The following is an 18,576-nucleotide window of genomic DNA, read 5'->3' on the forward strand; positions in this document are numbered from 1 at the left end:
TAGCCAATGTCAATATGTTTAGAATATTGAGGGAAAAACTGTTCACAGTTCTCCAAGTGTGGTCTAATCAAAGTTCAATGTAAGTTTTTTTTTCAAATAAACTTCTCTAGAAATGAATGCCAGTGTTTGATTTATATTGTTCAGATTTTGCTAACCTGCCTTGCTACATTAAATAGTTTGTGTCTGTATCCCCAGATCACTCTGCTCCTTTACTTTGTTTGGATTTCTTATCCAAAGACTATGTTGCCAGCTTATTTTTCCTGCAATAACTGACAGGTCAATAATGCTTCATTAGCATCAAGATGCTGGTCAAAGGTGCTACATAAATGAAAGTATTTCTTGCCTTCAAAACCCATCACCAGTCTGTTTTATAATTGCCCTCTCTGCAAGTTTGTAAGTATGGATTTGTAAAGGGGTAGTCAGGACTGACAAACCTCTTTAAAGAGGTGGCTTTCTTGAAGAGTGTCTGTGCATGTTGTTATTAGGTTCAAAAAGGTTTTGACAATATCCCTAAGTTAGTTAAAGTCAGAACCAGGGGAGGCGAAGACCAGTGATTGATCTGGCTGGGAAATGGACTGAGCAGCAGCAGACAGAGAGGAGGGACAATGTGCTCGGACTTGAATTGGCCAAAAGTGACTAATGGGTCAGCCAAAAGTGACTAATGGCTCCCACAAGAAGCTGAATTGGGTCTTTTTATTTAGTCAAAGACTTGCTCATAGGATAGGAAGCCACATGTCCAACTTTGCTGATGACACAGAATTGGGTGACATTAGAAGTGTAAATGGAAACATGAAAACACAAAGTGATATTAATTGATTAAATGAATTGTAGCAAATAGACTTTATTGTAGTGAAGTGTGAGATCATCCACTTTGGATCAGAAAAGAATGAATAAGGCACTTTCTAAATAGGAAAAGCTTCTCAATGGAAAACTGCAAACAGTGACAAGTATTTAGATCATTAAAATATCGTGAATGGGTCCAGAAATATAGAATGGCTGCTAGGTAGCAGGCCTGATCCACAAGACTCGAATCGAAGAGGATTGAAGTTATGTTTTAGCTATACAAAGACCTAGCTAGTTCACAACTGCAGAATCTGAACAATTCTGACTGCCTCGCCTTAGAAGAGATTTATTCACCTTGGAGGGAATGCAGTGTAGGATTACCAGAAATATAGCTGGACTATAAAGGTTAAATTACAACAAAAGAGTACTTCAGCTAGGGGTGTATTCTATGGAATTTAGAAAGTGACAGATTTTCAAACTATTAAAGGGAACAGTGAGGATAGATTGAGCAAGGTTATGTCTGTTTATCGGGGAATCTGGGATTAAGGATCATGGAGAAAAAGGTTTTTTTAAATTCGTGGGATGTAGGTTTTGCTGGCTAGATCAGCATTTGCTACCTATCTCTAACTGCACAGGGGTTAGTTAAGAGGCAACCACATTGTTCTCAAATCACACATATATCAGACCAGGAGAGGATGGCAGATTTCCTTCCTGAAAGGACATTAGTGATCCAGATTTTTTTTTTTCCACAACAATCAGCAGTGGTTACATGGTCACAGTTAAAAACTGAAAGAACTGCAGATGTTGTAAATCAGAAACAAAAACAGAAATTGCTGGAAAAGCTCGACAGTCTAGCAGAATGCATGGGGAGAAATCAAACTGTTCTGAGGAAAGGTCACTGGGCTGGAAAGGTTAACTCTGATTTTTTTAAAATATTTTTATTCAATTCTAATTTCACCATTTCCATTGTGACCAAGGGTAGAACAATAACCTGGGACTTTGGATTACTATTCTTGGGATTTTACCAATATCCCATGGTCTCCCTGAAAAATGAAAACCAGCCCTTCCAGAAGTGAAAGTAGGAAAGGCATAAGATATGAGGTCAGGTCACAGGTCACTCATCATCTCATTGAATAACAGAGGCTTGCTCCTGTTCCTATGTTCATAAAGTTTTCTGTTATTATTTGCATCCTTCTATTCGTTTCTGCTTTCTGTGTTTACTCAGCCTCCCATTCAATATCTCTCTGCTTTTCCCCCTGTCCACTGCCTATTGGATCAAGTCCTGCTTTCCCACTTCTCTCTGGATAAAGAAGCTTCTCCTGAATTCCCCAGCATATTCCTGGCAAATATTCAGGCTATCGAAAACAAAATGGGTGAACTCAGACCTAGACTTACCTTCCAGAGGACACTGAAAGGCTGATGTGTGCTCAGCTTCATGGACACTTGGCTCATCCCTGCCATTCCTGACTGACCAGTTCTCCATACACTGCATGGAACGCACAGCGTCCTTGGGCAAGGCGAACTGAGGTAGGGGATGCTTCCTGATTAACACCTCCTGGTGCTTGGATGTAGCGACCCTGACAAGCCATTGCTCCCCGACTCTAGAATACCTGACAATAAAATGCCATCTCTGGAACCGACCACAAGAGCTCACCTCCGCTATCCTGACAGCAGTTTACATTCCACCCCAGGTCGATGTGAAGATTGCAGTAAATGTGATCTACACCGCCATAAACACCCTGGAGACTAAACATCCCAAGGCCTATTCATCACGGCCGGTGACTTCAACCAGACCAACCTCAAGAGGGTGCTGCCAAAGTACCACCAACACATCTGCCCCACCAGAGGACCGATCATTCCAGACCACTGCTACACAACCATCATAGACACCTACCGTTCTACACCCCACAACCGCACTCCGAAAATCCGATCACAGCGCTGTGTTCCTCCTCCCAGCTTACAAGCAGAAGCTGGAACGGGAGGAGATACAATGCTGGTCCAAGTCTGTGGAAGAGCATCTCTGGGACTGCTTGGAATTGATGGACTGGACCGTGTTCAAGTACTCTGGAAAACCTAGAGGAGTACACCACCAACATCATGGACTTAATTTGTAAATGTGTGGGGTACAGTGTACCAAAGAACTCAATCCAAGTGTTCCCTGACTGGAAACCTTGGATGAACCAGGAAATCCACTCCTTACTGAAGATCAGGCATGTCAGGCAATACTCATGTCAGATGAGCCAGACAAATACAGGAACTCCAGATATCAGCTCCACAAAGCCATCAGGGATGCCAAGAGGCAGTATTGGACCAAGTTGGAGGCCCAAACCTACCAGACAGACTCCCACTGCCTGTGGCATGGCCTAAACAACATTATGGGATACAAAATGAAACAGAGCAAGACAGTGGACACAGACACAGACACATCCCTCCCTGATGTGCTCAATGTTTTCTACACTTGGATTGAGCAGAATGCAAAGTGGCATGATGTCACCTGCCCCAACAGCCCCAGACAACCTGTTCCCTCAGTGACTGCTGCAGACATCAGCTCGGTCTTCCTGAGAGCAAACCCAAGGAAAGCAATGGACCTGGACAGTGTCCCCAGCCAAGCACACAGATCCTGTGCAGTCCAGCTGGTGGAGCTATTCACCAACATCTCCAACCTGTCCCTCCTACAAGCCAGGGTCCCCACCTGCTTCAAGAAGACCACCATCATCCCAGTACATCTGCTGTAATGTGCATTCCATCAGCATGAATTGGCTATAACAGGATTGATGAATTGTGGGCGTTCTTTGGATACCACAAACTTGCGACTGAACGGGTATAGTGATTTTCTATTAGCGATCTATAGTGCAAGGTTGCAGAGGAACACAACTATTGTATTATAACAGAATAGAGGTAAAAACAATGACTGCAGATACTGGCAACCAGATTCTGGATTAGTGGTGCTGGAAGAGCACAGCAGTTCAGGCAGCATCCAAGTAGCTTTGAAATCAACCTTGGGGCTTTTGCCCGAAACGTCGATTTCGAAGCTACTTGGATGCTGCCTGAACTGCTATGCTCTTCCAGTACCACTAATCCAGAATATTATAACAGAATGACCTGTACCTGAGAAAGCACATGCAATGTGCCTTAATGACTACCACCCAGTCGCTCTGACTTCAATTATCATGAAGTGCTCCAAGAGGCTGGTCATGGCCCACATCAACTCCAGTCTCCCAGCCTGCCCCAATCTCCTACATTTTACCTACCAACATAACAGGACCACAGTGAATGCCATATCCCAAGCCCTGCACTCATCCCTGGAACATCTGGACACCAAGGACATCAACATCAGACTTCTGCTCACTGGTGTTGAAGGTGGAGCTGAAATCATTATCCCCTCCAGACTGATCTCAAATCTCAGTGACCTTGGTCCTCAGCTTCCTGACACATAGACCACAAATCAATGAAGATGGACAACTGCACCTCCTCCACAATAATCCTCAACACTGGAGCCCCCCCAAGGGTGCGTCCTCAGCCCTTTACTGTACATCCTGTACACTCATGACTGTGTTGCCAAATTCCAAATGAACACCATCTACAACATCGTGGTAGGACAGATATCTAACAACAATGAGTCAGAGTACAGAAAGAAGATAGAGGGCTTGGTGACATAATGCAATGAGAACAATCTCTCTCTTAACGGGGCTAAAGAACTGATCATTGACTTCAGAAATAAAGGAGGATAACACGGCCCCATCTATATCAACAGAGTGGAAGCAGAGAGGTGGACAGCGTCAGGTTCCTCAGTGACGATAACCAACAACCTGTCCTGGACTTCCCACCTAGATGCAATGGTCAAGAAGGCACAACTACACCTCTTCTTCCTCAGGCAGCTCAGGAAATTCGGCATGTCCATAAGGACTCTCACCAACTTCTGCAGACACACCCTTGAGAGCATACTGTCCAGGTGCATACCGGCCTGGTATGGCATCTGCTCTGCCCAGGACCATAAGAAACTACAAAAGGTCATATGCATAGCCCAGAGCATGTCGGGAGCCACCCTTCCATCCATGGACTCCATCTACGCAGCTCACTGCTGCAGGGAGGATGCCAACATCAAAGATCCCTCCCACCCCGGTAATGAGCTCCTACCACCACTTCCATCAGGCAGAAGTTACAGAAGCTTGAACGTGCACCAACAGGTTCAGGAACAGCTTCTTCTCTGCTGTTACTAGACTGCTGAATGGATTCTCTAACTTCAAATAAAGTTGATCTTGCCTAGTGCACGCCCTGTTGCGAAATAACTTATATGCCTCTGTCTAAGTTTTTTGTCACCCTATGATCTGTACGCCCTTGTTTACTGTGATCTGCCTGTGCTGCACGTAAACAAAACTTTTCGCTGTACTTAGGTACACGTGACAATAAATCAAATCAATTGATTAAATCGGGGCTATCTTATTCATGGCCACCCTTCCTGGTCTCACCCAAACGTACAAACGTCTCACTTCCATAACTTTAAAGTCCTCCACTAAAATTCTCCCCAATCTCAGTTTTGGAGCGAAAATAGTCTCTGTTTAATCAGTCTTTCCTGATAAGCATGATCTCTTGGCTGACCATCATTATATCTGTTTTGCATCTTCTGTAACATTTTTTTTTGGAATTTGGAGGCCAAACCTGAACAAACTAGAAATACACAGCATGTCTGGCAGAACATAATAGGCTGAAATATGACAAATCAAACACAATCTGAATGTAACAAACTTTATAGATTAAACAATGTCACATCCTAAGAGTCTGTTCACTTTGAGAGTGGGATTAACCTCCTTACACAGCCTGCCTGGACATTCTAGTCAGCATTCTCATCAACATATTTATGGGCATTTAACTTTATCTTTTACCTTAATTGTATTTATCTTAATCAATACTTCCACCTCCTGAGCTTAACATTCCAGCCCCAAGCAAAGTGCCTCAGAAACCTGCTGTCACGGAGATATGTATTCATGCAGCGAAGAGGAATGTCCTGGATTTCCAAGAATATATTTCAAAACTGTAGTGGTTGTAATGAGGTTACTAAGTGGACCTCATAGAATGTGAGATCCCTGATTTCAGCTGTTAACCTGGCCCAATCAGGGAGCCCTGGCTGACAGACATAAACAGGAGTGTCGGAACCTGTGTTCCACAACTTGAGTCGCCTCCAGAGTTTTAGTTTTGCGCCCTTTAGGGACAAAAAAGGCAGACCCTGTATCGTCTGCTGCTGCACACCGTCCACCTCTTCTCCCTCATCCACCCTCCGGACACCCCTTGGCGTGCCCATTTCCCACCAGGTAGTGGGGATCCCCAGTGGAGGGCTCTATATGTAGGGGTCCTCCCCCTTTCAGAGATCTGGGGTGGAGGGTGCTGCACGCAGCAGTCCCCTGCAAGCGCAGATTGCATTGGTTCACGGACTCCCAGCCCAACTGCTTGTTCTGTGGTGCTGTGGAGTCCGTGGACCATGTATATATTGGGTATGAGCGCTTGCACTTCCTTTTTGATTTTCTCAAAAACCTTCTCCTCTGTTTCTGGCTGCACTTCAGTCCCACGCTCCTGATCTTCGGGCACCCGGTACGGAGGAGGGAGGGCAGGTCCGAGGACCTCCTCGTGGGTCTGCTCCTGGGCCTGGCCAAACTGGCCATCAACAGGTCCAGGCAGCGGGCCGTGGAGGGGGTCGTTAGGGCCGACTGCCTGCCCCTCTTCCGCGGTTATATTAGAGCCCGGGTGTCTCTGGAGAAGGAGCTCAAAGTCTCCACAACACCCTCAAGATTTTCAGGGAAAGGTGGGCACCACAGGGAGTGGAGTGTATTATTTCCTTCTCCAAATCTATTTTGATTTAATCCCTGCCCTCCCCTTCACTGTTTGATCATGCAGCACTGCCCTTTGATGTGATAGGCACTGTTTCTCACTGGCCACTCAGGTGTTTCCTTTCTTCCTGGTGGTTGAAAAAAAGAAACAAATAAAAACAGGAGGGTCAGAGGTTCTGTTCACTCTGAGAGCCAGAATAGTGTCAAGTACTATGCACGTGTATATAAAGGGTAACTTGGTAACAGGATACCAACCTCTGCACTTATTTCAAAAACCTATGTTGGGGAACACCCGGATTGATTTCCTCGGTATGCAGTCCTCCACACACTTGCTGATAAAGTCTGTGACAGTGGTGGCGTACTCATCCAAGGTACCTGCGGCCTGTTTGAACGCGGCCCAATCAGCCGATTCCAAACAGCACTGGAGTTGATCCCCTGCCTCCTCCGATCAGCACTGGACCTGTATCCACGAGGGGGGTGGGTGGGGGGAGGGTGTGGGGGGGTGGCCTCCTGCTTGAGCTTTTGCCTGTAAGCTGGGAGAGGAAACACGGCATTGTGGTCGGAGTTCCCGAAATGAGGGCGGGGGGGGTGTGGAGTGGTAGGCGTCTTTCACAGTGGTGTAGCAGTGGTCTATAACGTTCGGGCCCCTGGTGGGGCAGCTAATGTTCTAGTGGTACTTGGGCAACACCTTCCTTAGATTGGCTTGATTGAAGTCACCAGTTACAATAAACAGGGCCTCGGGGTGTTCCGTCTCCAGGGTGTTAGTGGTGGAGTACAGCACATCCAGAGCTTCCACAACCTTTGCTTGTGGCAGGATATACACAGCAGTTAGTATAGCAGCGGGAAATTCCCATGGTAGGTAGAAGGGGCAGCATCTGATGGTGAGGAATTCGAGGTGTGGGGAGCAATGGCTGCCCAGGGTTGCAATATCCGTGCACCACAAGTTGTTGATTAAAAAGCAAACCCCTGCCCCCTTTGTCTTACCCGAGGACGCTGTTATCAAATGCAATATGTAAGGGAACCAACCCATTCAAAAGCAAACTGTCCTCAGATCAATTAAACCACCCAGTATCAAAAATAAACTAAACGTGATATTTCTGTGTGAACAACTGTTATCCTGAATAAACACTGACTCCAAAATTATACGGGAGTGTTCATTACCCTGCTGTATAAACACTAACACTGTACAGTTACACAGTGATCCTTACCTAACTGAGTAAATACTGTCTCTGTACAGTTACACAGTTGGTGACCCTTACTCTGAGAAACACTGTACAGTTACAGAATCTTGCCCTGAGTAAATAGTTCTCACTAACCTACTGTTAGGATCTCAGCTGATGCTATTACTGGACAAATCCTTCCCCAGGTGAGATGGTATTTCACTGAAACATAAGCGTGCAACACTGCAGATTGAAATTTAACAATAAAATAGAGGTTTATTATGCAAAAGAAATTAAGATAAAATAAAATAAACCAAACTATTTACATAAAACTGTTAAAATGATTTCGAAAGCACACAACAAAGTAAAATCCCATCGATCCCAACACTATCACTTTTCAGTACTCAAATACCAGAGAGAATTAAAATCTGTATCACAATCTATAAGGTTCCCTTAACTGCTTCTTTCAATTCATGAGCAATTGCAACTGAACTTAAACATTTTCAGCTTCAAATAACCTCCTCAGAATTCGAATCAAATGCCTCTGGTTTGGAACTTTCAAATTAAGCTCCTCAGAAAGGGGTAACCCATTTCTGAACTGTTCTGGACAAACTGCAGAATGCCTGCAAAACCAAGAGCTTTCCAATCTGTGGATTCTTCACTTAACCAAACAAAATTAACCCCCACCACTTAACAATAAGCAAAATAATTTTTTTTCCAATTTCTACTGTCTGATCCTAACATTTCTCACAATGCAAGCAGAGCATGCGAGAGATAAACAAAACATGATGCTAACTCCCTCTGTACTTAAACACCTGCAACTTACCCAAACTGCTTGCTCAAGTGTCAACTTTTGAATTTCCAATATCTGTTTCATTCTCCAATTAGTCTGACATTTTAATTTCACTTTTCTCCTTCTTTCACTGCTATGTGTACACTTCCTTCCTGACTATTGTCCTTGGCATATTATTCCTTTAATATATTAACATGACACACTCACTGATTCTACTCCATAATTCACTTCTTTGAGTTTCTTGTTGATTTGATAAGGTCCAATGAATAGTGATTCCCCAGAGACAGGTAAGCTTTATTCCTGATGAAGGGCTTTTGCCCGAAACGTCGATTTGGCTGCTCGTTGGATGCTGCCTGAACTACTGTGCTCTTCCAGCACCACTAATCCAGTAACAACATAAAACACCTTGTCCAGCAACATTTCAAACACTACCCTTTTTATCTGCTTTATTTTCATTGAGCGCTCTTTAATTGCAATTGGACAACACATATGCTTTGGTCAGTTTCTCTCTGGAACATGGAACATCAGCTGAAAGCATAGTCTTTGAACATTGGTTTATCATTTTCTCTTTAATTAATTTAGGTGGTTCTCTCACCTCATGTTCGTATATTAGTTCTAAAGCACAAAATCCAGTGGACTTATTCAGAATGTCCCTAATGGCAAATAGTAAAAAAGGAGTTCCTTTATCTCAGCCATTAGGATATTCTTGGTGATAGCGACTTTTGAGATTTTTAGCTTAGGTTGAGGTTCTGGATGTAGGTTTGCTTGCTGAGCTGGAAGGTTCATTTCTTGATGTTTCATCACCTTACTAGACAATCATCCCAACACCCACAAACAAAGCTGTGTTAGAACATTATTTCAACAAGCTACCACACACTGCAGCACAGAGGAACTACGCGGAGCAGAGGAAAATCACCAATATAGTGTATTAAAAAAGAATGATTACCCAGTGAATGCAGTCTGCCGATTTCTGAGCAACAAACCCAAATAAGCAGACAATACATGTCCAGAAATCCTAGCTACTCTCCCCTGCATCAAAGACATCTCGGAAATGACTGCCAGATTACTCAGACCCCTTGGCATCGTGGTAGCCCACACACTAAAACAGCAGCTAATGAACTTGAAAGACCCTATACAGACAACAAACAAAACTAATGTCATTTACAAAATACCATGCAACAAACACTACATTGGACAAACAGGCAAAAAACTAGCCACCAGGATACATGAACATCAACTAGCCGCAAAACGACATGACCCTCTCTCACTAGCATCCTTACATACAGATAAGGAAAGGCACCAGTTCAACTGGGACAACACATCCATCCGAGGACAAGCCAAACAGAGACATGCATGAAATTTCCTTGAAGCATGACATTCCAACTGGATCTCTATCAACAAACGCATTGACTTGGACCCCATTTACCACCCCCTGAGAAAAAAAACAGGAAATTACATCACCACAGGAAATCATGTCACCACAGTAAATTACATCACCAACCCAAGGAAACCTGAATACACCCTCTGTCCGTCCCACCGCACATCCTCCCCCACCTCCAGGGCAACCAAACTGGACACCAACAATAAGACTGCTTCTGCCTTTGGGGGATGAGTCTCCAAATAGCGCGCACACACACACACACACACACACACACAGCCGCACACACACAGCCACACACACACAACCTTTTACTGCAACATTTTGATAAGTTCCACCTTTGCCCTCTACTGTACAAAGATGGCGAGATTACCTGGGGATTGGGGGTTTTGGGTTCACCCCTGTGTAGAACTCCAGGGAAAGTGTGGGGACAGAGAGAGAGGGCGTGAGGTTTGGAGATGATGCCTGGGCTCCCATTGATGTCCGGGACTGCTCTCGGCAGCATTTCAGTAAGCCGAGTTCGTTTTCAATCAATGTAAACAAAATACGCAATCAGTGTTGGAAACGCCTCTTTGATGTAATGTTTCTATCAGGACCTTGAGATCTCCTTTCGATAATCCAAAATTCGGATAATTGATATTTGGATAATTGAGGTTCCTCTGTAAATAGAAAGTGGGCCATACCACCAGTGTTTCATCTGGAGGCTCACTGATGATGTTACCTAGTCTTGGTGATAAGCTGTAATAATAGTCTTCAAAGTTTGATGCTATCCTTCTAATGCACCTTGAGATTGAGGCGATCTAAATTGTTTTATTTGCAAACTAGTCATAACTTCTTTGAATATTTGCATCATAAAATTTGACCTGTCATCTGGGTGTATTTCTTTGGGAATACAGGTCCTGTAAAATATTGAATTAACTTTTCCAACACGATTTTTCTAACACTGCTTCAGGAAATCTTGTGGCAGTGTCCATAATCTTTTAAAGATACTGATTCCCATTTTTGGTTTTACTTAGGGACTTTATGCAATCTATTTAAGCCCTGCTAAAAAGTTCTTCAAAAGCGAATATTGGAATTAAAGATCTCGGTTTAATAGAGGGTTGTGGTTTCCCCACAAACTTACATGTGAAGCATGACTGGCAAAATTCAACCACATCCTTATGTAATCCTAGCCAATTAAAATGCTATAATATTTTAGTCTGGATTTCCCTAGTACCTAATTGATCTGTTAATGGAATTTTGTGAGTCACTCATTATATTTCAGATGGGATTGTAACCTGCTGGACCACAGCCCATTTCCTGGTGGTTGGTATATGAAGTAGTCTTCAGTTCTTCATTAGTATTTTGTCTTCCAAATAATAGCACTTTACCTCTTTAAATTCCAAATCTGTTTGTTACACCACTATTAAAGAAGATGGGCTAAACATATCAACTTCATTTTTAAAAATATTAATCATTTTAAGTTATGTTTTGAAAATTGCATCCAATAACTGAATTTCCTAATCATCTCAGACTCCTCTTCTTCCTGACTAATTCTATGGGCCTGACCTCTGGTCGCCTAATCAGGAAACAATTCAAGATGTTATTCTTATAAGATTTCAGTTTCTTTGACCTCCAGTAATTTGTTTTGTCACATTCAGTGAGGTCAATATTCTTGAGTCTATTAGGTCATTTCCCAAAATAAAGTCAACTCCTTCTATAGGAATTTGTTCACTACTTGCTCTACAACTTCTCCATTTACCAAGTAACTCTTTATACTCTGCTTAATGTAATTGGTTTGTAACCTCCATGTATACTTCAAATTAACACTTTTTACTTCATTACTTCCTCTAGAAGACAAATAATATCATCAGTGACTGACATACGCCAATGTCTCTCAATATTTTGCCATTTAACCTTGTTGATTTGAAGCATTATTTCCTTTAGAGATAAATTACTCAGAACGTCCAGAAATTTGATTCTTCTTGTCAATATTCAATGAAGTATTTTCATTATTATCCAAAGCCATCTCTCTCTTCTAATTACATGCTGGTGAAAATGTTCTGTTAGTATCAGCACTATAACTTTACTGCCGAGTTCCTTTCCTGACAGTCTTTTCTGAAGTTTTTTTAGACATTCATATTACTACAACCAGTCTTCAATTTAAATTCCAGCAATTAGCTTTGGTATGTCCAGTTTTATTACAATGGAAGCATATTAATTTTTTTACATCATTTTCTAACCCTTCTTCTTTATTACTTTGGTGTCTGTCTGTTTTCTAACACTAGTGTCTCCTCTATCTGCAGACTTCCTATTCCTCCAATATCCTTAGAGTCATAGAGATGTACAGCATGGAAACAGACCCTTCGGTCCAACCTGTCCATGCCGACCAGATATCCCAACCCAATCTAGTCCCACCTGCCAGCAACTGGCCCATTCATATACCCATCCAAATGCCTCTTAGATGTTGAAATTGTACCAGCCTCCACCACATCTTCTGGCAGCTCATTCCACACACGTACCACCCTTTGCGTGAAAACGTTGCCCCTTAGGTCTCTTTTATATCTTTCCCCTCTCACCCTAAACCTATGCCCTCTAGTTCTAGACTCCACGATTGCAAGGAAAAGACTTTGTCTATTTATCCTAACCATGCCCCTCATAAACCTCGATAAGGTCACCCCTCAGCCTCTGAAGTTCCAGGGAAAACAGCCCCAGCCTGTTCATCCTCTCTCTATAGCTCAAATCCTCCAACCCTGGCAACATCCTTGTAAATCTTTTCTGAACCTTTTCAAGTTTCACAACATCTTTCCAATAGGAAGGAGACCAGAATTGCATGCAATATTCCAACAGTGGCCTAACCAATGTCCTGTACAGCTGCAACATGCCCTCCCAACTCCTGTACTCAATACTCTGACCAATAAAGGAAAGCGTACCAAACACCTTCTTCACTATCCTATCTACCTGCGACTCCACTTTCAAGGAGTTATGAACCTGCACTCCAAGGTCTCTTTGTTCAGCAACACTCCCTAGGACCTTACCATTAAGTGTATAAGTCCTGCTAAGATTTGCTTTCCCAAAATGCAGCACCTCACATTTATCTGAATTAAACTCTATCTGCCGCTTCTCAGTCCATTGGCCCATCTGGTTCAGATTCTGTTGTAATCTGAGGTAACCCTCTTCGCTGTCCACTACACCTCCAATTTTGGTGTCATCTGCAAACTTACTAACTGTATCTCTTATTCTCGCATCCAAATCATTTATGTAAATGACAAAAAGTAGAGGGCCCGGCACCGATCCTTGTGGCACTCCACTGGTCATAGGCCTCCAGTGTGAAAACCAATCGTCCACCACCATTCTCTGTCTTCTACCTTTGAACCAGTTCTGTATCCAAATGGCTAGTTCTCCCTGTATTCCATGAGATCTAAACAGTCTCCCATGGGGAACCTTGTCGAACGCCTTACTGAAGTCCATATAGATCACATCTACTGCTCTGTCCTCATCAATCTTCTTTGTTACTTCTTCAAAAAATTCAATCAAGTTTGTGAGACATGGTTTCCCACACACAAAGCCATGTTGACTATCCCTAATCAGTCCTTGCCTTTCCAAATACATGTACATCCTGTCCCTCAGGATTCCCTCCAACAACTTGCCCACCACTGAGGTCAGGGTCACTGGTCTATAGTTCCCTGGCTTGTCTTTACCGCCCTTCTTAAACAATGGCACCACGTTTGCCAACCTCCAGTCTTCCGTCACCTCACCTGTGACTATCGATGATACAAATATCTCAGCAAGAGGCCCAGCAATCACTTCTCTAGCTTTCCACAGAGTTCTCAGGTACACCTGATCAGGTCCTGGGGATTTATCCGCCTTTAACCGTTCCTCCTCTGTAATCTGAACATTTTGCAAGATGTCACCATCTATTTCCCTACAGTCTATATCTTCCATATCCTTTTCCACAGTAAATACTGATGCAAAATATTCATTTAGTATCTCCCCCATTTTCTGTGGCTCCACATAAAAACTGCCTTGCTGATCTTTGAGGGGCCCTATTCTCTCCCTAGTTACCCTTTTGTCCTTAATATATTTATAAAAACCCTTTGGATTCTCCTTAATTCTATTTGCCATCATAATCTCATGTCCCCTTTTTGCCCTCCTGATTTTCCTCTTAAGTATACTCCTACTTCCTTTATACTCTTCTAAGGATTCACTCGATCTACCTGTCAATACCTGACATATGCTTCCTTCATTTTCTTAACGAAACCCTCAATTTCTTTAGTCATCCAACATTCCCTATACCTACCAGCCTTTCCTTTCACCCTAACAGGAATATACTTTCTCTGGATTCTCATTATCTCATTTCTGAAGGCTTCCCATTTTCCAGCCGTCCCTTTTACCTGCGAACACCTGCCTCCAATCAGTTTTCAAAAGTTCTTGCCTAATACCATCAAAATTGGACTTTCTCCAATTTAGAACTTCAACTTTTAGATCTGGTCTATCCTTATCCTTGTGGATTTTCATCTGACTATGTCCCCACAGTAACTGTGCGAGATATTTTAGGGATTTGCCAGAACTGCTACTTCTCTGATCTTTAACGTTTCATGCTCATATAAGTATGTTTTTTACATTTGCAGGAAACATATATTGAATTCTTCCATGATCATAATTTCCCTCACATTACAGCATTTTTGTCCATCTTTCGTATCTAAATCACTCAATCTGCAGCATTTTTCTCTCTTGAAATTCTACAAATCTTTATTTAGGTTTCTTTCTTATACTCATTAAATTTAATTGGTAATGTTTAGGATCAAGTTAGGAGAATTGTACCTTCAGCAGTTTCGTACACTGTAGACTGTTCTTCTGACAAAAAGCATGCACTGTCATAACTATACCTGTTAGAACACTCTGTCATATTAAAGTCCAAGCATCTTTTGGCCACTTCATAAGACCAATTACTTTCCCAGAAAAGGAAAAATATCTTTCAACTCTATGGTCTGTAAGTATAGGCTTTACACAAAGTTAATTAGTTCAGTCAGAACCCTCACTGGAATCAGAATCATCCTCTAAAGTCTTATTGTCTTCTTCATTCTAAGCTTTTTGTTTAACTAACTCATGTTTTCCAATTTCCCTATTGCTTTTTAAATTCCATCTCATCTTGTTTTTTTTCTTTTCCTTATTTTCTGTCATCCTCTTTTTCTCCCCCTCAATTCCATTTAAAGCTTTCTTACATTGATATCCCTTTCTACATTTTCTTCTGACTCAAGTCCCTAGACCTCAGGTAAATGAAGAGAGGTTGAGAACAAGAATCCTTCACGGTAACCTCAAGCTAGTGCATAGGAATTGAACCCATGCTGTGAGCAGTATACTGTTTTGTAAACCAATGATCCAGCCAACTGAGCTAAACTGATTCCTGGTTACAGCTTATTAATCAATACATGTTAACAGTAGAAGTAGCTATATAACTTTACACTTTATAACTAACTTTATAACAGAAAATAGTGTTATGAATTTAACTAACAGCAGTTAGTTAAAACCAACTATCTTTTGTATTTTTTATATAAATAGTTGGGACAATGGAAAATATGAAAGGAATTACAGATTTTGATAGAGATGGCACAAGGAATACAATGAAGAACAGAATTCAAGCAGTCCTTAGAGATAAGCAACTCTGGGACAGACCCAAAGAGGTATAACCAGTAACTTTGGAATGCAAATTAATGGGATGCACAGAAAGATTCAAAGGCCTGGAGATTGCAATGCCTGTTAAACACCATGAAATAATGGGGGCCTGGAGCTGTCCATAGGAATGTCCATCATTGATTAGGTGTTTCACAAGATTGGGTGTATGGAATAAGGGGAAGGATACGGTGACATTGCTGTATGTGATTATTGTAACATAAAATGTGTAAACCTGCTGTAGTTCACCACAAAAATCAGAATGTGTCATTGATCTCTCTTCCAATCTGAGCCAAAGATTAAGAGAATAATTGTGTTCTCACGTTGAGGCCAGATTCAGTGAAGATCCTTTGGCCCTCTCCCTGCACTAACTGGTTTTAGCTCAAATAAAAGTCTGCCACTTGGCTGTGTCCTGCTTGCATCCTGAGTCTTTGTTCCCAGTTGGAAGGATTACCCTCTAGAGATATATATAAATCACACTACCTACTTACCAACATTCAGTTACTGGGGATGTTGAGCATGTTGGTATAACTGATCAACTGCACTTAAATATACAGAATAACAGAAAGCCACAGCACTCTGTGTATGCTTGTGTAGAATGTGAAAACCCCAATTATTTAATAAGATAATCAGGCCACTCTCCACGTCTTGTATTTTGTATCAATGAATTGGAATAGAGTGTGGACCAATGTAGAGTTGGAGCAATTCCGTTCTTAAGATTACATTTATATAGAATACCTCCTGAAGTGCTGACAGGCAGTGAGCTACCTTTGAAGTGTAGTCATTGCCATATGTAAGCTAATTCCCACAAGCAACAGAGAATTAACCACAAGATCTTCTGTGAGGGGGTGGCTAATTGAGGAATAAATATTGGCCAGAATACGAAGGAGAATGTCTTTGCTGTTCTTCAAAATAATTTTCATGGGGCTTTTTTGCATCTGGGAGGGGGCAGTCTCAGTCCATTATCTCATCTGCAGCATTTGTGGGTGGCACGGTGGCACAGTGGTTAGCACTGCTGCCTCACAGTGCCTGAGACCTGGGTTCAATTCCTGCCTCAGGCGACTTGAGTTTACACGTTCTCCCTGTGTCTGTGTGGGTTTCATCCCATAGTCCAAAGATGTGCAGGCCAGGTGAATTGGCCATGCTAAATTGCTAAAGTGTTAGGTTAGGGGTGTGGGTCAGTGTGGACTTGTTGGGCTGAAGGGCCTGTTTCCACACTGTAATGTAATCTAAACTAAAAAAAACCTCTGACAGTACAGCACTCCTTCGGTGCTGCATGAGACACTTTAGTCACTCCAGGGGCCCAAGTCTTCCCAATGACGCTATGGCTTTATAGCAATTTAGTCCAAACACACACCATGTGACAAATTACCCACGGGCATGTACTGAATTGACACTCTTCATTGAGAGTTATGCATTACAGAATGGTGTTGAATATGTAGCAGTGAGTATGAATGTGGGTGGCACTCTTTAAATTATTGTTTGCCATCCTCCTCATTTGAGCAAAGAGCAATCAACCATGTTCCTGTTCCACAGATTGTGACAATGTTTATCAGACCGTCATTCCGTCATCAGGTTCTCGTGAGCTGGAAGCTGAGAGGTCATTCTGAATGATGGTATATTTTGATCGGAAGGTCTGCTCCATGAAACACTGGGAAACAAGACTGGAATTTTGAAAGGCAGTGGTCAATTGTCAAAGATATTCTCTTGGGGAGTGTATTGTCCCAGGGAGGGCGGAGACAAGAAGCGCTCGGTTCGGTTTGGTTGGCAGCTGGCAGTTTAAATATTTGACATTCATGAGTGATGAGAGATGCTGTATGAGGCTTGAAAGGGAAGTTTTCAAAACTGTGGACAGTGTAGAAATATGAGGATGTATTCACTCTTCATCTTAATAGATCTGGGGGTTACGATTAAATGAAGTCCGGAGTCACGTGGCACCAGGTTACAGTCCAACAGGTTTATTTGAAATCATAAGCTTTCTGAGCGCTGCTCCTTTGTCAGATCACTTCGGACCTTGTTCACCCCAGTCCAACACCAGCACCCTCACATCAAGGTTAAACGAGCAACTGAAAGGAATAAGGTTCAAAATGAGTGACTGACGGACAATTAGCCACGGGGTCTTTTAACTGTTCAAAAATAGCAGTGAGCTAGACACAAGTGTTGAGAAATCATAGAATCCTTACACAGTGCAGAAAGAGACACCTTGATCCATCGGATCTGCACCAACTGTCCCGTGACCATCCCACCCCATCCCATATTTTTACCGTGGCCATTCCACCTAAACCTGCAGCCGTTTGGACTGTGGGAGGAAACAGGAGCAAACTCCACACAGACACGGGGAAAATGTGCAAACTCCACACAGACACGGGGAAAATGTGCAAACTCCACACAGACACGGGGAAAATGTGCAAACTCCACACAGACACGGGGAAAATGTGCAAACTCCACACAGACACGGGGAAAATGTGCAAACTCCACACAGACACGGGGAAAATGTGCAAACTCCACACAGATAGTCATCCAAGGCTGGGATCAAACCCGGGTCCTTGGCACTGGGAGGGCAGCAGTGCCAACCACTCTAACTCTATGCTGAAGTCAATGTATGGAGGAGACATTTCAATTCTTTACCCCCATTTCCCCTCCCTCCCATGTCAATTAATTCGGACAAATTAGAGACAGTTTATTGTAATACATGGGTCAACCTGTCAGAAGCAGATTGACACAATTTTTCCTGAAGGTAAAAGTCCCACAACACCAGGTTATAGTCCAACAGGTTTAATTGGAAGCACTAGCTTTCGGAGCACCGCTCCTTCACCAGGTGGTTGTGGACCTGGTGTGTGATTTTTAACTTTGTACATCCCAGTCCAACACCGGCATCTCCAAATCGTGACCTTTCCTGAAAGTTTTAAGCCGGAACAGCTGTATTGTAGAACTGATCTCTAACAGCGCCCTGGTTAGCCTCAAAACTGTTTTGAAAAGATTGTGTTT

At 42.7% G+C, this 18,576-nt stretch overlaps 1 protein-coding gene across 2 annotated transcripts in view; it reads left to right on the forward strand.

Moving 5' to 3' along the window:
* The window catches only part of tmem59l (transmembrane protein 59-like), a 48,745-nt gene extending 32,938 nt beyond the window's left edge, over positions 1-15,807 (forward strand). The window contains exon 8 of one of the 2 annotated variants that reach the window (XM_072594437.1): positions 15,478-15,807. In XM_072594437.1, the coding sequence (XP_072450538.1) occupies positions 15,478-15,498 (21 nt within the window). In that variant the 3' untranslated portion in view covers positions 15,499-15,807. Of the gene's footprint in view, positions 1-2,474; positions 3,736-15,477 lie in introns of those variants that run through there. The other variant, XM_072594435.1, reaches the window with a different exon arrangement.
* The last annotated feature ends 2,769 nt before the right edge of the window (positions 15,808-18,576 follow it).

Source organism: Chiloscyllium punctatum, chromosome 24, assembly GCF_047496795.1.
Source record: "Chiloscyllium punctatum isolate Juve2018m chromosome 24, sChiPun1.3, whole genome shotgun sequence".
NCBI lineage: Eukaryota > Metazoa > Chordata > Chondrichthyes > Orectolobiformes > Hemiscylliidae > Chiloscyllium > Chiloscyllium punctatum.